Raw genomic sequence first — 25051 nt, forward strand, 5'->3', positions numbered from 1 at the left:
CTAAATGAACCTTCGACGCGAGATTTCAGGACAGATAATATCCAGAATGTCTCGATGTGGAAAATGAATGAGCAACACCCTGGGCTCCCTCAACAAACATCACTGTGGTGCTCTTGAGGAAGCCACTTAAACCCCAAATCGCTCCAGTGGAGCTTTTCAGTGGCCAACAGTATCAGCGAATGTCTGCATGAATTTGAAGCACAGGGCTGAAAACGCAGCCAGCGAAACCCCTCCCTGGATATATTTCAAAGAAATCTGAATCTTGGCAGCACCCGGGGGGAATGACAATTCATTGAATCCAAAGCTGCAATGTGTAAAATAAGAGTCCCTGGGGGAAATTAAAGTGTGATAAAACAAGACGTTCACATATTACAGTAATACAGCCAGCAATGCTCGACTTGGATATCCCAGTGTAATTCCTTTTACCCTTTCCTATCAGAATCACTTCGTATGTTTTCAGTGACAGCTCAGACAGCAGTCAGCAGTGACTGGAAATTGAAATTGTTTTTCACAGTCGCCAAAATCCCATTTCCACTAAGATTTTCTCTTACTAGAATAATCCTTGGGTGAATTTCATCAGAAATTTGCACTTCTCCCGAGTCACAGACTATGGACTTTTGGGTGCTGTAATGATTTAATAATTTAGAGTTATATCATATTAATAAAAGACAGATAATTAGTCTTACATCAAGCAAATATTGGTATTGTAATTAGGGAGCTACCATGACAGCAATATCCTTGCTTCTGAAATCATGTGAACCTCTCCCCCTTTCATTTGTCAGATTATCTTCATACTACCTGTTGGGAGTAAAGCTTTCCAGCCATGCCTTTTTTTTGCCTTTGTCAGTTCCAATAGGCTTCAGACTGGCAAGGAAAGACTTAAGAATCAATTACCAGGTTGCGTAGTGCAATTCTTTCACAGCGACTCTATTCCCCATTTTAATACTTGTTGGTAATTATGTCAATACAAATTAAGTGTGCTAGGAATAATTTTTAAAGTGTCTTAGTGCTATTTGAGACATATCTATATTTTTAGCAGATGTTTCACACACTCTCAGGGTGCGTTAACACCTAACTAGTTTGGGCCAGCCCTTCGAAAAGTTCGATATAATTACACACCAATTAACCATTCAAATTCAGGTGTAAAAACACCCTCAATCACAAACTTAATCAATGTGTCCCTGACAATCTGAATGCTTGTGACAAGTACACACAAAACTATAACAAAACAAAAGCTAAGTAAACCGGTCCCACTATAGGGATATTGATGGATTTGGGTTTGGAATGAATAGAATCCATCTCTGATCAATGTAGTACCTCTGGAGCCTATAATTGTGTTATAAAAATGTTTTCTGGGTGTTTCACTTGGTCTTATCAAGGTTCCCATTAGTAAATACCAGTGGTAATCACTACTCGTCCACGGTGCAGGCTGAGCTGAAAACACAATTACACAAACCTATAGTAGACTAACAGTTCACAGCGCTTTGGGGCCAGAGTGTTAAATAAGTTTAACAGACATTTGCTTGAGGACAGAGATGGAGGAGAACAGGGGGGTGTGACACTATTCACCGGCGAAACTGATCTTAATGAGAGCTGCATGTAGAGGAGGATAAGCAGCACTCTTCACCTTACATACCAAGACTCGGGCTGCTGAGACGGCTTCATTAAGCCCAGCAGACTATGGGCTGTCACTCCTGAAAACGGGCAAGGCGGCAAAGGAATGGGAAACAACAACACAGTAATAACGTTGACATTTACAATAGGCGTCAGATATCATATCCAATTTCTCCCTGCACACCCTTAATTCCTTTTTAATTGCTTTTCCGTGTTGGTTACGGGATAAGACTGTCTCTCTTCATTTAGTGGAGAGATGGGGAAAGTGTGAGTGTGTGTGTGTGTGTGTTGGAGTGGTGGTGATAGTGTTGGCTGCTGATGGTTATAGTGGGGGGGGGTCAGATGCTAAAGGTGCGGGGGTGTTGGTTGCAGGCCAGTTGCAAGGCCAGTTCTGAGATAATTGGTGGCCGTTTCAAACAAATCTAAGTGATGAATCAAAGCTTCCTTTTTTTTTTTTTAAGAAACAAGAAGGGCTTTGATAAAACACTGTAAAAATCTGACTTCATTTGATGAAAGCAACTGAAGGATTAAATAAATGATGTACCATGATTACAGTATACTGCAGCACACCCCTGCAAATGAATGTTTTCAGATTCAAACACTGTGGTGGATTATGATTATGATGATACAATTGAGAAACAAATGTGAAACAAGAAGCCAAATCCGTTTGTGTGTTCACAGTGTTTTTCCAGAAATAAGCCTGAATAGGACCATTTATAAATCAGCATTATTCAGTATTATTTTGTTAAAAATGTTTATGACCAATCTGGCCAAAGGTTAGATAAAACCAAAATATATTGGCTACGGGCAGCGGTCAATTAGCTTAGCAAAAAAGCCTAACTCTTTAGATAAAGATCAACAACCAGCAGATTTTTTAGAACGCTAAGATAACCGACTGCTAATATTAGCTTTTTTAATATGGGTTAAAGAACAGTATATTTTGTATGCTGTTTAAAATGGACAGTATGCTGTAGTTAGCATTTAAAGACAAATGAAAATGTGAGCTACTGAACCAATTTACGGTTAATAAGCAAAAAAACATAATGTGTCAATCTGTGAATTTTGGAGGTGCTGGTTTGTGAATGTGCAAAATGTGCAAAACTTTAAACTAATACTTCAATAATAAGCATAAATCAATACAGTTCTACCAAAAAGTGACAGGAATGACTAGTGAACCTGAAAATGTGGAAACAGCCAGTATCTTATTTGCCATGCTCTTTCTCGTGCACCAAAATCATCAGGAAATGCATTAGAAATACAAGCTTGTTCAATATTTTTTTTTAAAGATGGCCCTGTAAACAACATTAGCCAAGTATCAGGTCCATCAAACGGCTGCCTGACTGACGGCACAGCCCACGGCACCACATAACTTGGCAACCCCCGAGTTACTTTTATCCAGCAGAGTGTGTGGTGGTTAATCAAAGCCCGTAATTTCCATAATTCATGGATGCCCATCTGTTTGCCACCTACTCCCATGCCCAGTGCAGAGTAAACAAATTCAGGAGAGGGGCCAAGGGGCTATTTAATGACAGCATCAGCCATGGCTTGCGCAGCTATCCACACAAACACGCCATATTCTAATCCATCCTTCAACGCAACTATAAATTATTCCAAACACAGTTGTTTAATCCATCTAAGGTGTGACATTTGCATCTTAATTCACAAACTCATTCCCATGCACACTGTGCACTTTTAGAAGATTTTCAGATAACTCATAAAATCTCAGATCTCCATCCCGACAGTTTCCCACTAACGTCTTGTCACACTATGGGATTGTACAGATTTCCTCCTGATAACAATCTGACTACTTTGATGTTATTGAGGGGCCCTGGGACTAAACTGCATGATTGAATCAGCAGAACCCAGGATAGAAAGAAGCCGATAGAGCTTACAGGGAAGTTGATTAGCTGTATGAATCAGGGATAAACTCTTACCTTCCAGACATTATATCAGTGGAGAAGGCAATAAAGAACCAAATATGGCTCTTCCCAGGACAAATTTTGCACTGGGATGGTTAAAAAGTTCTATTTTTAAATATCTCACCTTTGTTTTTTGTACTAGAATTAACTTTAATTGGCGCAAAATAATTTCCATGCTGCAATTTAAATGGTAACTCAAGCGTTTTTAATCCGGTTTTCTCCTCAAGCCTCCCACTGCACTAGTTAAAGATTTAAACTGGGTAAAACAGTTGTCTTTTAATGGCTGGAGGTTTGGTTGGTGCCTGCGTGCTGAGAGCTGCTGTCACTTCCTTAGGGGTTTTATTCCCTAATGAGATATGGTATAATACATCACCAAAAGTGATGTCTGCCAAAAAGGCAAGCCATTAAATCTAATGATGGCACCTTATAAACATCAGGAGACAACTGGAGTTTTAAAAAAAACAGGTTGGACGAACTTAACAGCATTTAACGCTACAAATCTTCAAGTTTGGTGTGGTGTGAGAGGGTCACAGATGTAATCAGAGCCCCTCTGACCCAGCTCTAGAGCTCCATTTAAAGTATTAAACCTGGAATACACTGGGGAGAGACTGAGGACAAATAACGTTTCTCACAAAGACACGTAATGCCTAAAGTTCTCCAACTCTGTAATGTATCAAAAAGTGTCTCTCCGAAACTTGAAAATAAATCTGAAATCAGGCCTTATTTGGAGAAACTTCCATTCCACTCAACCTTGGCAGGAGTCTGTCTTCGAACACAAAGCCGACTGGGCAGAGAGCTGAGGAGTGATTCTGACAGTTACTTGTGTTGTATAGTGCAGGTAAAGAGGCGGCTGTGGCTCCGCTTCCTGCAATTCAGCAACATATAAAAAATTAAGGTGTTTATATCCTTCATAGATGCAGAGAAGGTCATCTGTGCTTTTATCTCTTTCTTGTTTAGACAACTGCCAATGTCACCCTCACGTCTCAGGCTCGTTCAGGATGCAAAGGCTGCGACTGGGTGCTAATTCTTCAGCACTCCCGGAAAAAAATACATCTAGTTTGTCTAATGCTGGCGATTCATACTAAATGTCACTTTTCCCCAAAAAATCTAGTTCAAACCAATTTGACATGACAAGCGATTTGATCGATGTTATTCAAAAACAGAGGCAAGCTATGCACTAAACTCTACATTATTAATTTGATCAGGTCATTTATTAATCCAGGTCCTATTATTTGCAAAAAAATATGTTTCAGTGACATTGTTTTTATCTGTAAAGTGCATTAAGACCAGTAAATTTTAAAGGCTGCAAATGCAAGGGTGGTAGGCATGTGTTAAAGTTATCGGGTGCAGAAAAAGTGATCGTAAGACAGAGTCATGAGGATATTTGCTTATTTTTAGACATCCCCTATTCATAAATCATGTGAATTACAGTCTAGCTTCCAAACAAAAGAAAAAGGACATTAGACATAAGCTACCGAACACATCAGAAACAATAGTAATGATTGGAATCAAGTAGTCTTAACATCTGATGTGACTGTCAATGAAACAAATACAGAGATTTACTGTAACCAGGGACGTAAAGTAACTTAAGACTTATATTTATCCAGATAAAGGCAACAGGAGACATAGAAATATAAACTGAGTGATACAGACTTAAATGGCTAACACACACACACACACACACACAAACAAACACCAAAACAAATACACACACACCCACATACTAACAAACAAACACAGACACACACAAACACACACTAACAAACAAACACAGACACACACACACACTAACAAATGAACATTAAGATAACATAAACAACAGTTAGCTTAGCTTCCTAATAGTTCCAGTGTGTTCGTACCATCACATACCTGTCCTGTGCTGTGTTAGCCTCTGCTAGCTTCTGGCTAACTTCTGCTGCAGCTCACTGGCTCATAAACAGCTTCTGGGATTTTCAGTCGTTTTTATCGAAAGTATCCAAAGTAAAATGTCACGTGAGTTTCATGACGCTCAGTGACAACAACACAGAGAACTAACTAACAAACAAACAAACAAACAAACAAACCAGGAGACTCTTTGTTCGCTCAGCTGCTGCGAGGGCGCGTTGGATTTTTTCACCAGCTGGTCACAAACTTTATTGATGTTATTTACAAGCACAAATGGTTCCACAAGAATTCAAACATATATTTGTGGTTGGTATATTTGACCATCATCATCATCATCATCATCATCATCATCATCATCATCATCTTCATCATCATCCTCAGCCTCATCGTCATCATAGTCATCTTCATCATCGTCATCATCGTCATCATCGTCATCATCTCTTCTTTCATTCATGGTTCCTATCTCCTGAAAATTAGACACTGGTTAACTGTTCTCAATAAATTTAGTTTAGTTTTTGTCAACATTTAAATTCACATGAAGTTTTTCTCATTCATTCTGACACCATGCAGGCGTTGGCATGAGGCTGTGGGCCGACCATCAGTGTGAGAGGAACAGCAGGAGCAGCCTTCCTGCAGCAGGTTCTCCTTTGTGAGAAATGGGAGCTGGAGTTTGTCAGACGAGCAGTAAAACTTCCATAATGCTCATCAAAAGGCATTATTTTAAGGTTTCATGAGGAGTTGCCATGGCAACACAGTGGTCAACATAGTACATGATGTTAATATAGATAATATACTTATTTTAGTTTAAGGTGTGAGGTAGTTAGAAGGTCTAACAAGTGTACATTTAGTCATTTGTATTAAACATCCAACAGATATGAAAAAACCCTGCATCTATCACTGTATAGCATTTTATTCATTTGTCATTTCTGTCAATATATTTGATTCATTTCATGTATTTTTACATTATTCTTCAATTTGATCTCAATGTCTTTCATACACAGCCGCTTAAAGAAAATCAACAAGGAGAAATGGTAAATAGAAAGCTAAAAACAAACACAGGAGCTGAAATTGCAAGTAAACAATACAAAATAAAATACAATATTGTGTCTTTTTTTTTAACGTAGAGTTAATGTATGTTAGTGATGTTGGCCAAGCGCACTTCATGATTCGTTGTATTTGTGAACACTTGAGTGTTTCAGTATTATGCTACAAACCCAGTGGATTGAAGTAGCCCCAGTTTGTGCATCTCTCGTGTCAATACAAACCGGAACTATAGCTGCAACATTAATCATGAGCCGGCAGACACGATACATCTCCTTCAGTTCTGAACCACTGCTCGTTGTGTTGTGTCTCGCAGCTAAAACTGTTTTTATCCCCTAATTACCCTGGGCTCGTTCTCGTCCCAGTAATTCCTTGTCTTGAAATATCCCTGAGCCGTGACGTTTTCTAAAATAGCTTTCAAAACCACTTGATGGCTGTCTCCATAATGGCTCCATCATCTCATTTGTATATGCACTTTCACCGAGAAGCAGCAGTGACGACACGGCCGAAGACAATTATTGGCAAAGTGTCTGAAGGAAAATAAGATGTTGGTAAATGTACTGTCAGGTTTCAAAGCAACAGGGACGTCATTTACATCCATGAATGGAAGATAGGCAGGTTTCTGCTATTTTCTGCTCATACACTGTTCTTTAATGTCAACAAGGCAAAAAGGGACAAAAGAAAAACCAAATGAATTATAACATTATTAGCCTTTCACTAGGAGTCCAACTAAATCCAGTCACACAGAGCATGCACTCAGAGCTGCCTACTGAACAGCAGCATTAAAACCTAACCCCTTTAACACTCTGCATATTATAGACTTCAATCTACCTTGAAAAAATAGTCTAGACTGATGTGATATGTCCTAAATAGACATTAGGTACAGTTTTTCTTTCAGTAAGGCATGCCGTTATTCAAAAGACAGACGTTATGTGGATTCCTCCGGTTGCCTCGGCACTGCAGAGCAAACAACAGAGCTACAACCTTCACACCGGAGCCAGGAATCCACTTATGTTATATAAGCGTTAGCAGAACAAACTTGAGCTTCTTGGCTTCAGATACAGTTTAGGAAGAATCCGTCAGAAATGAAATCCCGTATGAGAAATTTTAAGTTTGTGAACGAGTTTAGAAAAGGTTGTACCTGTGCACAAAATATGTCAACGCCAGAGAAAACGATTAAAAGCAGAAAAAGTTCCCACACTGTGTATGGCACTGAAGTCATGCATGCACACACACTTAGGTTACTGCACATTTTATCCCTAGTTTGGGCATTTGTGTGCATTTCACTATTGATATACATTTGATTTTTTTAATAATTGAATATATTTTTGTACACATTTACAATTTGCAGACTTATTCACGAGTTGTTTAAGTGTACACTTAATCTGAATAAGCTGCGTACTATTTTAAAAAAGTACATTCATCTAACTATTAAATGAATTTTTCACACTAGCTTTGGTTCATATGAGACATCTTTAGTTGGTTAAAATGCTAAAAGTCAGATGGAACAGATGGAACAAATACTCGGTGTGTGTGTGTGTGTGTGTGTGTGTGTGTGTGTGTGTGTGTGTGTGTCCCTGCTCAATGAACACAGTGAAACATGGCCAACACTGTAAGCTGCACCTCAGGTAAATACACCGGGAGCTAAAGTGCTAAGGCTTCGTCACAAAACAATATGAAAACGAACAAAGACAGAAGAAATCATCATCTGGGAGCAGGACTAACTTTCACACAGTTAACTTTCAGCTGGCTAAATAATATATGTTTTGTCACCACCCAGTGGTCAAACAGAGAACTTAGTCATTGTTGGCAACATTTTTCAGGCTGCAGAAAAACAGCCACAGTTTCACTAAACATGTCAAGTAGCTGCTGATTTTACTTTGTGGCCCAGTTTTATTTGATGAGTTAATATCTGTCAACAGAAAATCCATCCATCCATTATCTATACTGGTGATTGTTTGATAGTCTCAGGGCGGCTGGAGCCAATCCCAGCTGACACGCTAATCGCCAGGGTAACGCAGGGCCAACATACAGAGAAAACAACCACTCACACACACTACAGTTCAGAGTCTCCAAATTACCTAACTCCGATCTGCACGTCTTTGGACTGTGGGAGGAAGCCAAAGAAAACCCACACAGACACAAAGCCCACACAGAAACACCCTGACTAAGCTGGGATTCAAACCAGAAACCTGTCAGGCGACTGTGTTCACCACTACCCCACTGTGCCATCCCTCGTAAATTGTTTAAATCAATTCAAAAAGTCATATTATAAAAAGGATCAATCCATTGTTGAGTTATACTGACATCAGCCTCCATGACGAGGGATCACCTGATCACCTGAATACTAAATCAATATGGCGGATAGTGTTCAGTAGCTACCTTGAGTTTCTTTTTAACATTAGACCTATTGACGTCTGGTTTGAAAAGACCAGAGTAAGGCAATCAGATATGGCTATGATTTATAGCACAGGTGTGACGTCATGGTTTGTGCATGCTCATGCATTCCTTCTTTTTTGTCTATGCATATATTTTACATGTGTCCGCACTTTGCATCCTGAAACTCCAGTTCCACTTCATGATTGACGACATTAAAAAAAAAAGATTTTGCCGCCTCGAGCCTCCGTACCTGACAAGAAAATGTCTGCTGGCTTGTTGTTTTTTTAAGAGGAGTCTTCTCTCGTCCATTAGAGCACAGGCAACAGATTAAATGCTTGCTTGCAAATGGGTTTTGACATCAGTTGGAGTGTCCGTGTAAGATGGAGGAGGACGAGGCAAAACTATGCTAAACAGATCAGCCTGGTCTTTCATGAAATCACACCGATCCTCCACGGGATGCTCCTGGAGCTGTGTTCATTGCAGTGTGTTAATCAGGAGCATTTCAGCAGATTGTGTGGTCACTGCATGTTAGAAAACAGTCCAGTAACATCAGGCTGAAGTACGATCTCCTGGGTCACACGTAGATCCCCTCTGGGTTGAGGCTGGAGGAGATGGTGTTTTGCAGAGTGCGGAGGTTGCTGGGTAAGAGACGTGACGAGCCGCGTCTGTTCAGAGAGCCACACTCCACCTCTGAAACAACAGAGGTTTCAAAGCACAACATAAAAGTGATTTTCCAGCTTTAACAGAGGATGAACAACATTAATTCAAACTATCAGACGTGTTATTCTTGTGATTAAAGACTCTATGAGTTCATCAGGTTGATTCACATTACGTCTGTGAAGAAGCTGCCGTGTGTTTCATACATAACGGAAACCATTGTCTGGGATTTTTATTTTGAGAATTACATTTTTTTAAATTTTTTTGACTTTAGCTTCTCAGAGGTGCTGGTGATTAGCTCCATGTAACAGGGTTACAGACATAAGCTACTGTGACTGGCCTCACCTGTACTTCACAGGATGACCACAAGGTAGCACTGTGCTCATACGCATGTAAAACCAATATATGGAGTACCTCACTCAGAATGATGATTTAACATACTAATATATACAGTATATGTGTGTGTGTGTACACGTGCCGGTGGTATTGTCCTCTCCTGTAGGTTGAGCAGGCAGCACAGTGACCTTGGTACCAGTCTGCTGAATGAACTGCTGCAGGTTGACCTGTCGCAGCTCTTTAGTCAGCTGCTCCAGCTCCTGCTCTTTCTCCTTTGCCGGAAAAAACAGAAAACACACCAGTATTGAAATTAAAGTTATTTTGAATTTTCCACAGGGGCTGTAGGGGAAGACACAAATGTTGCTCATGGGATCACTACGACAAAACATCCAGAAAATGTCGGAGTGAGCCCGTCTGAGAATACAGCACGGAAATGTGAGGATGTAAGTGTCATACATGTTGAAGATGCAGACGAAGACGTCAACCTTAACAAATGACGAGATTCAAGATAATTTATACGTCATAGAGATTTTCCTGCTGCTGTTCTCCACATGTGAACTCCGCAGGAAACGCAGGAAAAAACATGCTTTCATTCTAATCTGCATCTTTTATGTGAGGAAATTAATAAGGTATCATTCTCTGCAGAAGTCAGAGCCCAGTTGAGACGGCAACAGAGAAGACTTAGCTGCCGGATGGTTACGCAACCGCAGGCGAGGGATTGTGTTCTTATTCAGGCCCCTCTCTAATCAGGCGAAGAATGCTGGAACCCTCCTCCCTCCCTTTCCCCCCCTCTCATTACCTCACGCTTCCCACACCCTGCTGGACCTCGCCTGTACATACGGCACTTTAACTCAGACTAGTACACATGCAGCCAAAAGATCCACCTCGCATCCCTGCAAGCCAGAGATTAAAATTCGCTTCACTGCCCACGGTTTAATGAGCTTAGATTTCCACAGTTCCACCTGGTTGCCGGGTACAATTTTCACACTGGAGCCAAACTTTGTAGTTAGTACTTCTTTCTGAAATCAAACAGCAGCAGATTTAACTGCTAAAAGGTGCTTGAACGTTACCTTCAGTCTACAGCGCTACAAAACAAAATAAAATAGGAGGCAGGAGAATTGGAGCTGACCTGTATTCTCTTGCCTGACTGGCCAAGTGAGCGTTCCAACACCCAGCAGCTGCTCTCCAGCCGCGCCGTTTGTTGGCTCTGCGTCTCCAGCTCTGCCCTCACTTTCTCCAGCTGAGCTCGCACCTGAAACACAGCAACAACTTTTATAGAGGAAGTGATCAAAGGTGACTCACTGGAGGACGCTGATGCTGAAAGATGGTAATTTGAAACCTTAAAAACTCCTTTTTAGGTTTGTTTGTTTGTTTGTTAGCAGGATTATGCAAAAAGTCCTGGAACTATTTTCATGAAACAAAGTGGAAGGATGTGATATGGCTCAGGGAAGAACCCATCAAACTTTGGTGCAGATCTAATGCAGGAATTAAAAAAATTCCTTTCTTTAACATTCTGGGTGGTTTTATTTTTTGACATTTTCATAGATTTTCCAGGGAAAAGTTCATGGATCTGAAAAGTCAGGGTAGCTAATACTGATGTGCAATTGGGTGCGGCTTGATTGAATTTAATTAAAGGGGACTATTTAAGGGGATTTAAGGGGACTATCGGGCCTTAGCAGAGGTATGCACTCTATTGAAAGCTTTCTATTCTGCTCTGTATCCTTTGTTAGGAAGAAATCTCCCTGTGGCTAATTTAGCAGATTCTGTGCAGCTTAATTTTAATAGTATTTTCTGCAGGACAGACAGTGAGAGGCTCCACAGATGTTTATGTGTTGAGTTTGCATGTTGTTATAAATGTTCTGGCAGCTTCTACCTCCTCGTCGTTAACCTTCTGGTTGAGCTCGGCCTCCTGCTGCAGTCGCTCCTGCTCCAGGCCTGATTCCATGCTCTGCACAACATCACAGAAAATAAAAATAGAAAGCTGTGAAAATTATCTTCACAAACTACTTTACTCTGCTTTTTATGCAGGAAATCTTTAAAATCCACAGTGAGATTGTACAAAGAGACAAATACAGAACGTTTCCATGTTGTTTTATAAATCCAGTGGAATCTGGAGTCGTCTTTTTCAATGCCACGCTCACCTGTATGCTTGTTATGTATTCTAAAAGCTGGGCCTCGCAGTCGCGTACACGGCCCTGCAGCTCGGCCAGCTGCTGCCGGAGTTGCCGCTCGCTCTCCTGCTCAATTTGCAGCTCGTTCTCCCAGAATTCCTCCTCCTCCATCTCGGCATCGTTCCTCCTCACCTGCTGCTCTAAAAGCAGCAGCTCCTCCTCCAGATTTTCTCCCTGGTGACAGAGATAAAGATTTCATTTGGAAACTTGCCCCATAGAGAATATAAAATACTCCAGAGATGAAATAAGAAATGCTTGATTTACGGTCTAAAAGCTAATAGATGTGAGGACATGTGGATTTAGAGTTTTCTGTAAGTAAAAGCTCTGGCAGCTGTAGTTTGTCTTTACTTCGTTGGCCTCGCCGGCAGCCTCCTCCCAGTCTCCCAGCTCGGCCTCGCAGCCCAGCAGACGGCTCTCCAGGGCCTGGAGTTTGTCTCTCTGCAGCTGTACCAGCCGGCTCAGCTCTCTGGCTGGACTCCCAGGCACAGATGCTACTCCACCACCTCCAACTCTGCTCAGGCTCAGGCTCACACTGCGCTGCTGGGGCTGTTTGGCTGGATGGATGGGTGGGTGGATGGGTAGGTGGGAGAGACGAAAAGTTTGTTGACATGTAGAAAAATAGATGGAGGAAGGGAAGGAAAACTGTGAATGAAGCTATTAAGAACTAATTGGGCAAAATAAGTAAAACACACTAACACAGAAACTCTACCTTCAGCATCTCTGCTTCTCCCAAATATGTCCCGCAGACCTTTGGCCCCTCCAGTGAAGGTCAGGGATTTGCGTTTGGGTTCCCTTCGTTTTATCGAGTGGTCCGTCCCCGATGGTCGGAACTTGGCCAGAGGTGGGAGGCTCTGCCGGTAGAGGCCTCGCTCAGGGACACGACCCTGCCCGTCGGAGGCAGGCCGCTCGCTGACAGACGGGCCGGTTCGTTGGAGGATGAGCTGCACGTCGCTGGCATACTGACCCCACTTGTTGAGGGACACCACAGGGTTTTCATTTGGAGCCAGGTGACGTTCTGTATCCCGCCATTTCTCTATCAAAGTGTATCTGCCAGTGCGACCTGGGGCAAAAAGGGGAATGAGAGCGAGCAAAGTAATCAGTAGCTCCAGACACACACACTCATCTGGCTTGCCAAGTCTATTTATTGGTGCACTGCTAACCCTGGTTCTGCTTTTTAATCGTGTACCATCACTGGGTGAGTCCTGCAGAAGGATTTTAAGATTGTTGGACGAGTATGTTACATGTTGACCTTTTCCACTGGATCTCCTGCTGGTTTACACATGTAAATGATTACCCTCAATCCTAACAATAGATAATAAAACCTTCAATCTTCAAACCAAAGTTTAATTTTCAATTTTAGGTTTTAGAAACCAATACTTCTCTAAATTAATCAAATTAATCACTTAGATCCACCGATCCCTGTCACTAAATACCACTGATATGAAGTTACAGGAATAACATGACTGGTCCAGTTAGAATGAGGGTTTTCTTTAGGGATGATGTTTCAGCTCATGCATGTCCAACACAAGCTTCGTTGTTATAGTTGCCTTTTCCTTGGAGGTCCCTCTGACCTATGGTGTCCCACATGGATCTATTTTTGGCCCACTTGAACACACTGGTTGGAAATGCAACTTTCACTTGCTTTTTATGCAGATGACACAAGATTTATGGTGGTAAAGCATCCTTTTAAAATGATTAATACTAAGCATGCAGCCAAAAACCTCATGTGACAAATAAGGGACAAGGCAAAAGTATGTTTTGAAATTTTTTTTAAAAGTAGTTGTAGTTGCTTTTCTTCTACAGTGACAAGAAATAAAATAGACAAAACTCTTTTACAACTCTCCCACGCTCGTGCACCGTGGGCAGATTCAAAGAACTTCACCAGCGTGTTTGGTGAAAGAACTTTACAGTGGGAAAACTCAAGACAAACAGCGACTGTGTCTGGAAAAGGACTTGGTTCAATGGTTCACGGCCCCTTGTGTGTGTTATTGTGTGTGTTCTCCTGCATTCTTGTGTGTACACATACAGATAACAGCTTAACACCGCCCATTGCACCCTCACCCTCGTCTTGCACTGTAAGGGTCCTCGTAAAAGAGGCACATTCATCACCACAGCCGGCCATTCACATCAAAGTGGCCTGGGCTGGACAAAAAGGGGCACAGGGGACACAAAGGACAGTGAAAGCCATAACTCCTGATACACTGTCACTCTGCATGCTTCTTTGAGCTCTGAGGAAAAACGTCAATGAGTTTAAACAGAAATGAAGCAATAAATCTGTTTTTAAAAAAGAAATCATTTTAAGACTTCACGAAGCTTTACGCACAACACCAATCCACGTGATGACAAACAGAAGCAGAGTGACATCTTGTTTCTCTGCAAATGAACAGAACATGTCAATATAGCAGCGTCTGAAGTCGGGCTCATTTCGTTTTGTGCAGCCCATTTGTGGTGAATCTCTCTCTGTGCCCTCAAGTCACTTTTCATTTTCATGCAATTTATCATCTCCACTATGTCTGACAACCTGCCCGGGCCAATATTGGACACAGTCCACATCACATTGTGTCCCCATTGGGATTTCTGTGGGACGACATATCATTTACACAGTTTTTCGGCATTAAAAGGCCAGATGGAGAAGATTTCATCTCTAATCCACTCCTGTGTGGTGGTGGTGTCAGTTTGCCTTTTGGATTCTGCAAGATACATTACATTTATATCTCACAATCCTCTATCTTAGAATGTGATTTTAAAGTATCTGCCACCGACAAACAAGCAACATAAGTGAACCATCCTGTAAAAAGTAGTTTGGATCTTACCGATGGCTTGTGCCAGGGCAATGACCACTTCCTGGCATGTGGTGAACTCTGTGACCCCGCACACGATGCGCTGCACTCCGTCCACCCACACTTTCAGCTCCATGGCCTTCATCCAGAGGCCCTCATACCTCTACACCACTAGGGGGTGCTAATGATGATTTAATGTCCATCCTAAAAGCAAAAAAAAAAAAACATTGTTCAATGATTGTAAAGGAAAAACCGTGATTCTGCAACAAATATTATCAAATGAGAATAGATTAAATAGCTAAGGATAATATTAAAATTGTCGCTCATAATGACAAACCCACAGAGAGTTTTAGCAACTTTCAGCTCATTGTACAACTGCACTGTTTTGGTTCAATTTCATCACAATGACGTGTTTCCAGCAACAACAGTCCAACAGTAAAGAGCAGACAAGGTTGAGAATTTAGCAGGAAAAAGAGTCAAAAATCTGGTGGAGACCAAAACAGAGGTAAGTTTGTTACAATTTGTTCGATCTTAATAGCAGAGTTTTGTAAAGCAAGAACACAATGTGATCATATTGTCAGAATAAAAACTACATTTCCACAGCCTCACATTTCTTCATCCTTCTGTTTCAGTTAGTTTAAATAAAGAAATCATCCAAACACAAACTACACGGTTGTGCAGAGTGTCACCGGCCTCTTGTAAAGCAACAACTCAACAACTTGCGACACTTGTTCTTTTGAGGCAGTTGCTGATAAATTAATGCAACAACACACTTGTGGTGCAGCGACTGCGACCGTCGAACAGGCCCCTTTCAATACATTTTTCATTCACCGGTGTCGGTGCAGGAGGGAGCTTACAGCAGTTGCATGCACGCAGAACGAGAGCCATTTCAAACTGCTGACACAAGCACGTCAGGCAGCGAGGCAGTCATTACGAAGCTGGCAAGGCCACAGCAGCGGGGCCGGAGCAGCAGAGCAATGAAGGAGCAGGTGCCTAATGCTCAGACTTATGCAACCCTACAGGGCGGCGGCGCTCCTTTTTCCTGACGGGGCCATCAGCTCCGCTCTGATCCTTGACTTTCATATGGCTTCAGGCCTCCCTTATTACAATTTAGGCATCTTCCATCTTTATCACAGCTGGAATGGGACTCCAATCTCTCCTGCTATTTAACTCCCGCTCCCCCCCCCGAGGCCTCCTCCTACCGAGACCGCATTACATTGGATGCTCCTTGGCATCTGGAGAGGGCAAGGCCTGCATTTGGTGCGGAGCAGGACGATTTGTAACCGTAGACAGGATACTGCAGGATGCATCTGAACCCAGACACCTGTTTACAGCCCAGTAAATGAGACTATTACCCTCGAATACAGCTCAGTGGGACACAGAATAGAGGTGGACGAGAAAGGAAAGGAAGACAAATCACTGTGGAGGGGCAGATGGATAAACAAAGAAAGCAAGGTGAATGGAAAGAAGAGAGGGAGATGAGGGTAGTCAAAAGAATGTGCAACATTAAAACAGCACAAATATATACCCACAAACAAAATACCCCCAAGATACAGTGTAGAAGTGTCTAATATCTAAATAGCCATTAAAAAGATTCTCTCATCAACATGTGTCCAGAGTGAAACCATTGTTTATAATCTGAATCTACTCTTTACTGGAAATCAAAACTTGACCTCATTGTATTTACAGCTTGTTAACAAAAAGCTCTGAGACACAGTTTTGTTAAAACACACAGCGTCCAAACAGACGCTCTCCATTCTCACAGCTGTGGTCGAAATGTTGTAATACAGTGTTTATTCAATGACGAGCGATATCCAGATCACACTGAGGTCTCATCCAGCAGGAAGAGCCAGTTCACACAAGCTTGTAAATCTGATTCCCTCTTTGTGCCCACACACACACACAAGCACACACGCACACGTGAAAAGTCGCTCACACGTCCTCAAAACAATTATCAGGAACTTATCATAAAATCAGAGCTAAATTAGTTTTTTCACTTCACTTAAATCCAAATATCATTTCAACATTTCATTACTGAGAAGAGAATCTAACATTCATATGTTGATGAATTAAGGTGAAAGATTTAGGCTTTAAGCTATGATCCGATCTAGAATGAGGCATACAACCTGGTAACTGGTTGTGTGTCTCCGCCAACCATTTCTTTTTTCGAAGATCACTGTAACCTTTGACCTTCTACCACTGAAATCAGTTCAACCTTGATGACAACTGGTCAAAATAGAAGGCAGACTTAAGATATCATGTTCAAGAGGCCAACCACATGCTTTGTGTGACATGACCTTGATCTTTGACCACCGACAGTTAATCAGTTAATCCACGAGTCTAAGTGAGGATTCTCTCGAGGTGTTGTGAGGTCACAGTAACCTTGACCTTGGAACTTCAAAATCAAATCAGTTCATCGTTGAATCCAATTGAACGTTTGTACATTTGAGGAAATTTCATCAAGATGTTCTGAAGATACTGTGTTCACAAGAATAGGAAGGATGGACTAACGCCTCTATCCACTAGCTGTCACTGCCACGAAGTTATAAGAAAGGTAAATAAGCCACCGTTTCCACTAAGGTTACAGTGTCTATTTAATTGAAACATCAATGCAAGACATCTTCAGTTGCAAGTGCAGACATGTGGAGACAACACGTATAATAGTAGAAGATATAAGGTCAACCGACCACACAGTAACTCTCCTTTCTTGGTCAATCAACGGTTATTTTTCTCTCCTTGACTCGTTCTCACTGGCCCCTTGGCACAAATAACACAACATATGTTGAGAGATGTTTGCTTTTATCAGAGGTGGCATACAGTACAGTAACATAGGAGCAGGCAGCTGTGCAGGAGCAGATGTTTCGGGGGTTGCGAAGTGGAACCGAGCAGATCTATATGTTCACAAGCTTTGATTATTTTCATAGCTGCAGAGATGCTCTACACGGGTGACTACGGGGAGAATCAAAATCTGGCTCCTACAAGCTACAGTGAACAGGATATAGAAGCTGTGACGTCAGAGAACATGCACCGCTTTGGCATCAGACTCAATGTCAAACTAATCGAATTCCTTGCTCTGCAGTTCAAACAACACAGCCACTGAATCAGTTTCCTTGTGGAAACGATCTTCGATTTTCTTTACCCAGCTAATAACTTCCAACACTTGAATCATTAGGACACCGTCATGCCTGAACCACCACTGCTGCTTATTTCACCCCCCCATGGCTGTTATTGTGCTATGTTTTCTTATATTTTCAACATGTTATTTCCTCTTTCTCTCTGGTTAAGACTTTGATCTAAATTACAGTTCTTTGAAGCCTCCACTGCCACCGAGTGGATAAATAAATCATACAGGCTACATGGTACGCACACACAAATTAGCATGCTGCGATATGTGTCCTTCTATTTTGGTTCAGCCTCACTTTAAATGTAAACCTCCATATTTAGCGGCAGGCCCCGCTCACTGAGCTTTGCATTTCCACGGTAAGTGACCTCAGAACCTGCAGGAAAAGTGCTGGAGCTGCTGGTATTTCCTTTCCCATTCTTCACAGTTTAATAAACAGACTCATCTCTCCACATTCCTACTCCACGACACATTCATAGGGAATCCAGGACGGAGTTAGTCTCTTATTGCAGGAGAGTCAGTGACCTTCAGCAGAGAAAGTCACTACAGGTAGATTCAGGTGGATTTATCTTGAACCTCTGAACTACTGAACCAAAACCAAAAAACTGATTGACAGCACTGATTAGTTGAGTAACTCAACACCACAATTGCTACTGCGCAGACTTTGGCTGTAAAATATGTCACCAGTGTAACGCCCACATCCAGGATATTTTGGCTTCACTTTAGTACAAGGAGATGAAGTGGAGTCTATTTTTTATTTACAGTCTATTATCTCAGCACTGTGTATTTACTGTATTTATTTGCTTTGAAAAACAAAGATAGGTCCACTCTAAAAACACCAAAATGAAAATGCTGTCATGTTTGGAATAGCAGGTTGGCGTATAACTAAAGAAAGAGCTGCTTCTTCAGCAGAGGAGATGGAGGCAGAGTTGGTCGAGGGCATATGAGAAAAGATTTGGAAAGATACCACTCATCTCTACTATGGAGAAAAGGTTCCTGTTCCTCAGTGCAAATCAACAATTTTTGCTGGAGCCATCTATGTTCCAGACGTGAAGAATACCATGTCGTCTGGGCAGTGAACCATCGAGCTAAACTTAGCGGTGACTTCAGTTCGCCTCCCCTGAAGTGTCATTCTCAGGATGCCACAGAAAGGCAGAGCTAGGGAGGGGACACTGTGGTACATAGTGTTTCTTATTTATGTTTCCTCAGAAATGGACAGTTCATGAGACAGCTCAGCGCGTAAGATCCTTTAATAGCCCTGAGACGAGCTTTACAAAGAATATTGAGATTGAAAAATGTAAATGAAAGCTTCTAGTGGCACATCAACTACAAATCTGGGTTTAAATGCAAAGTACCCATCAAGGAGTTCATTTCCTGGCGTGTTCGGCTGAACGCTCTCAGCCCGTCGCTAAATTAAACTTTAACAAACTCATTGATCAGGTTTGAACCAATGACCCCTGCTCATATCCGGCAGCCTGCCAACAAAACAAAACTTTGCACAAAAACGAATATCCAATTAATTTGCTGCCAAATGTCACATGTTTTCTTTGAATACACCGATGTCAGTCTAAAATTTAAAAAATAAAATATATCTTGTGAAAATTACTGAGGAGACGAGGCTTTTTTGAAGCAACAACAGACGATGACGCAACCACAGGCCAATTTTTGCAGCAACAAGGAGGCAGCGGCAGCAGGAGGGGGTCCACTGAAACAAGGGGTGCACGGACAAAAGAGCACGCTGCAGTGTGTGTGTGTGTGTGTGTGTGTGTGTGTGTGTGTGTGTGTTGCATGCCCACATGGCTAGCTAGATGCAAACAATCCCTCACCATGGCGACCCAGCTCTGCCTTTGTCCGAGCTTTACACAGATGACTGGATTGATTCGAGGGCACAGTCTGGGAAAGCAAACCAAACAATCAGCAACAATTAAGAAGCAAACCCGTGCTTTCCTGTCACTTCCTCTTTGTCTCCGCTGAATGTGGGCTCCGAGAAAACACGGAGGTGTGCGCTGCAGCGGGGTTTCCCGAACTCAAGAGGTATAGTAAGTGGGGTCGCTGCAGAAAGGTCTCTTAGCTGATCTGCAGGTGGAGATTAAGTAATTTAATTATTTAAATTGGAGCAGATGTAGGGTTTTAGTTCACCTGCTTAAGCGGAAATGAAATCTCATCCTAGCTAAATTAATATACTTCACATTAAAAACTAGAATGTCACTTTGCAGAGTGATTCCTGGATCCAGTTTAACTTTAGAGACACTATCTGAAGTTTTCTTTGTGGTGGTCCACCGCCAGATCCCATGACGGCCATTTTTTGTGTTGCGGGTGGGAACAATAATAATCTTTCCGGATCTAAACTCAGGATAATGAGATCTCCTCACCCTCCCAGCTGAATTCAGCGAGGTGATGCAACATGTCAAATGTTTGAGATGAGAAATTGAGATTTGCTGCACATGGATCCTCTGACTTTGAGGGAGCCTGGAAGCCCTTTGTGGACAAAACTGGAGTCAAACTCAGGCCCCGCACACCCCCTCTTTTCTTTTAAAGATAAGCCTTGAGCCTTGTGTTTAAGTATTACTCCCTATTTGTCTGTATTTATGTATATTTTTCTTTATGTATTTTTTTGCTTTTTGTTGAAAAAAGCAATACAAATCCTGACTAAACATAAATAACAAAATAAAATCACATTTAAATTCACTAGATTTAACTCATTACTTGGATGTGCACAAAATTGCACATCATAGTTCAGTCTCTTAAAACGGCCTGATTCTTTTCATTTGGATTTATGAATTATCCTCTGGGAAATCTGGGAAAACCACCTCTCACATCCTGAAACGTTAAAGAAAGTGTTAAAAACAATTCCTGGATCTGCACCAAACTTTTACGGTTCTTTCATGGCCACATATCTCATCCTTTCACCATGTTTTGTGAAAATCCGTTCAGCAGTTTTTGCGTAACCCTGCTGAAAATCAAACGGACAGGGGCAGAAACATAACCTCCTTGGCGGATATAACAATATATTTATTCCTAGGATTCATCCACTGGGGACGACTAATGACTGCACTAAATTTCCTGGCAGTAGTTGTTGAGACACTTCGGTGTGACTGACATTGCCACTCCTGGAGCCACGCTGCCAGCGAGGCTAAAAATAGCCTCAGGAGCTGCTCGTGTCAGCAGGTATTTCTAATATAAAGAAGCAAATTTAATTAGGATTTGACCCCTGTGCTCGGACAAGATGGCACTTTTCCTGATGGAGTATCCTGAGCCTCTTCCTCATGCTGCTGGACTACACGAGGAAACGCATGCTCCTCCACCTATTGTTAACACATACTGCAATCATAACGTTTCAGCCTCCTGTGTTCCTTTCGGTTTCCTAGTCAGTCGTGTGCTGCTGAGCGTTGATGCCTTTTAGAGATTACATCCACATCAGCCCTGTCAGGTGAGGGGAGAGCTGCAGGTTTAACACAAGCTGGAATAAGCTGAGTGAAACACAACACAACAGCTTCGTGTTCAGGTAGCATCAATCCGTTCAAGAAACGTATGTAAGATTTAAATGTGAACAAGCGGTGTGGCGTTTTGCGCGGATGCAACATATGGTGAACGTGTCCATTTTAATCCAAATTAGTGGGACACATGTTAAAAAGGCTGTTGAGCACGACACCAGTTGCTTTGATTGTGTTAAAACTGCTGCAAATGCTTGAAAAACAGCATCAAAATCCAAATCTGCATTATAATTATGTCATTTCCTGCAGTGCTACATGGCAGCGGACACCATATAATGAAGTTGAGTGATCAAATTGCCACCTTGCAGTCTCAAAAGTTAAAACTAATCAGCTTGGTGGAGACAATAAGCCTTTAACCCTGTAAGACTCGGAGCTTAGCCAACCATGAGGTGGTGGGAGGTGTGTGTGGGGGGGGGGGTCTGGATTAGATTTACAAGGTGAACAATCTGGAACATTATCATTTCTCTCTTGACACAGATCTTTATGTGAATATTCCTCAAATAACAATAATTACTTGAATCAATGCATTGTGAATTCAAAGTGGGGACGACAGAGGGGAGGGAACTGGTCCGAGGGATTTGTAGACGTAGTCTGGATCTAGAGAGTGGAGAACTGACCGGATGTTTAGAGGCGTCTTTACCTGCAGAGATTGGGGTTGATTCAAGGTTAGAATACTGAAGAATTGATTCAGTGATTAATCCACTGATTAAAAGTCAATTAGTGACTTGAAACTTGGTGCAGGGATTTGATTATTGGTCAGGGAAGAACGCATCAAATTCCCAGGGGATAATTCAAGGATCTTGAGAATCAAAAACATAAACATATTTAGGGAACTGATATTTAGGAATGCAGTCTGTCAGCTGGAGGTATATGTGCTCCACTGAGTCCCATAGTTATAATACTGGGATAATTTAGGGGATTGGACTACAGAAAATAATCATTTGGACTAAACATGTTTCAAAACAGTTTTTACTGGCTAAGAGACACAAACCAAGGAGATTTTAAGTGTTGCACAAGGTCAGGATTTGAAAATGATTGCAATGAGTAAATGGCAAAATAGCAAATTAATATGTGTACATGAAAAAAGGGATTTACGAAAGATGGAAAGAGCACATGTAGTTCAAGTGACGAGTTTAGTTTAGCAGAAAGTGCATCTGTGATCTCATATTCTATTATCCGATGCACAAATACACGCATTTTCATACCACAAACCTAGAAGTGGCTGTAAATGAATGAGAGTTGCCCTTGCCTCCATCACATGTGTGTTTCAAGGACTCCTCAGTCTGGACTGTGGTTGTCTGACTCAGTTGAAGGAACTCTGATTAAAACCACTGCTGAGTGAGCCCTTAAAGCCCAAACTCTATTAAGAGATTCATCACTGCAGGGCACACACACACACACACACACACACACACACACACACACACACACACACACACACACACACACACACACGTCATGTGGAGAATCTCTCCAGGGTCACAACATGTTTTGATGATGAAGTGTGACCAAAAAAAAAGAGATTATTCAATTTTCTGCAGCATCTTCCTGCAGATTCTCACAGGAGGATGATGGGAATTCATCTGAATGCATCTGATCCCCAAACAAAGTTATGCAACAACATCTGATCACTTTGTTTTCTGATATAACAGAAGTCGTTTTCCAGAAGGAGCCCAACAACCTGCAGGTTTAAAATGTTGCCTTCACTGACGCATCAAAGCCCCCCCCCCCAGTAAAAGCACTGACCACACTGCTCCTGTGTATAAAACAAACATACCTCAGTTACAGATGATTTCAGGACATGTTTTTAGAAACTCTGCTGCCTCACTCTTCCTCTCTGGAGGAGAAATCTCTCCCGGTGCATGGTCCGCGGCCCGGATCCTGTTTTTATTCCGATCCGTGCATCGCAGGGAGCGGACACGTTTCTCTCCCTCCGCCGCCTCAGTGTGGATGACGATGGCCCGTGTGGATGTAAACACGCGTCACTCCACTCATCGGACATCCGACACGGAGCTCAGACACACGGCGCTCCTCCTGCTGCAGCCCCGCTGTGAAGGAGGGAGCCCAGGAGCAGCGTGCTGGAAATTACATGGGAACACAAGTGGGACAGCGCAAGGCATGATGGACCGGTTAAAGCTGCAACGCACTGGCGACACGAGTGGACCCCGGGATCCTCACATGTCTCATGCTGTCACCCAAGACTTTGGTGTGTTAGGAGACAATGTGGTTTTCGATCAATCTGTATTTTAACATGAACTTATTCATGTTTTGGGGGAAATCATTCACCATGAATTAAACATTTCTCATGAAAACCCCAATTTTCTTTTAATTTTCTTTGGAAATTAAACCTGCAATGGACTTTCCACTGATGCAGTCACCAAAGACTTTGTAATAAAAACTCAAGTTGTCTTAGGGTTAGGGATATATATGACATAATGTCTGTCAGTTCGATCCATCAAATATATCTGGTGGCGATTTTGGCCACCAGTTGCTGACCACTGATGTAGTTTATCCGAGGATGTAGAAGAAGATATGTTGAACCTGCTGTCACTGACTGCAAGGCACTGTTTACCTAATTGTGTTAATAATGATCGCATCACATGTCCGAATTGCACAAAATCGGACTTTTCCTGGACCATCAACAACTCACCAACCAAGTGTGAAGTCGATACGATTTACATTTTGGGAGATATAGAAATACATGTTTTTTATATCTCTAAGTCAAGATATTGATGTATATCTATATCTATCTACAGCAGGGAGTCTGCAGGCAATGCTGCACCATGCTATGAAATGGAAATATTCTGGATGTCTTTGTGCATCATTTCACTCACTGACTTCATTGGTATCTTTGGAAACATTTCGATCTCCACTAGAATTAAGTATAAGTCTGTGGGATGTTTCGCTGCACAACATAAGTAGGAAGGACACAGTGAAGATTTAACAACATGTAATTCAAGTTACAACATTTATATTCTCATTTCTGAGTTATATTCAGTGTCCAACCTCACTTTTGACAACTCTATGGCAACAGCCGATAAGCCTCACTTCTCATATAATATTAGAGTAAAGATACAGGGATGGGTTTCATGTATCGCTGCTGTTTTACTCAAGGACAAACAAGTTGTGAATTTGTGTGAGTGTTTAAATTTAAATTCCAGTCAAGAATGATGTCGACATACCTCAGCATTAATCATGACAGCTGCCTGTTGTGCTGACCGTGCAGAAACTTTGTTCTCAGTAAACTGTAATTTCACTGGAACTCAGAAACATAATCTGCTAAAACTGAAAAAAACAAACACTGCATTCTTTTGTGCTCAGCTTTTGACAAATTCTGCCAAATCAGAGTCGATGATTCAAATTTTTAATCTGTTCCGTGTTGCTTAATTAAGCAGCATCTCACAAATCCATTTTATAAGCAAATTACTTTATATGAATCATAATTTTTATAAAATCCATATGTGTGTATCCTTTATTTCCTGCCAGCTTTAATTTTAATAGCAGTCATTGGTTCCAGAGTTGTAGGTTTGGGCCCATACATCAGTTTACAATGCAGAAATGAAGCCTCAACATATGGTGAAGCTGTTGTAACAATCAAGTCATGAGTGATTGATGTTTTCTTTCAGGCAGCGGTGACAAGTGCTGACAGATTAAA

The 25051-nt window shown here is 41.7% G+C and overlaps 1 protein-coding gene across 2 annotated transcripts; it reads right to left on the reverse strand.

The window, feature by feature from the left end:
• Positions 1-5606: 5606 nt before the first annotated feature.
• rassf8b (Ras association domain family member 8b) lies at positions 5607-23638 on the reverse strand. Of its 2 annotated transcripts, XM_069519983.1 has the most exons (10): positions 23174-23638; positions 19729-19795; positions 14815-14985; positions 12711-13061; positions 12350-12555; positions 11972-12175; positions 11704-11778; positions 10960-11082; positions 9973-10102; positions 5607-9527 (listed from the first exon to the last, which is right to left on the reverse strand). In XM_069519983.1, the coding sequence occupies exons 3-10, from the start codon at positions 14924-14926 to the stop codon at positions 9412-9414; spliced, it is 1317 nt and encodes a 438-aa protein (XP_069376084.1). In that variant the 5' UTR covers positions 14927-14985; positions 19729-19795; positions 23174-23638; the 3' UTR covers positions 5607-9411. The 2 variants fall into 2 exon arrangements, with proteins under 2 accessions (XP_069376084.1, XP_019948034.1); XM_020092475.2 differs by lacking the exon at positions 19729-19795 and having other exon boundaries at positions 23174-23635.
• Between the last annotated feature and the right edge of the window lie 1413 nt (positions 23639-25051).

The sequence above is a fragment of the Paralichthys olivaceus genome, chromosome 23 (assembly GCF_024713975.1).
Source record: "Paralichthys olivaceus isolate ysfri-2021 chromosome 23, ASM2471397v2, whole genome shotgun sequence".
In the NCBI taxonomy this organism is placed as follows: domain Eukaryota; kingdom Metazoa; phylum Chordata; class Actinopteri; order Pleuronectiformes; family Paralichthyidae; genus Paralichthys; species Paralichthys olivaceus.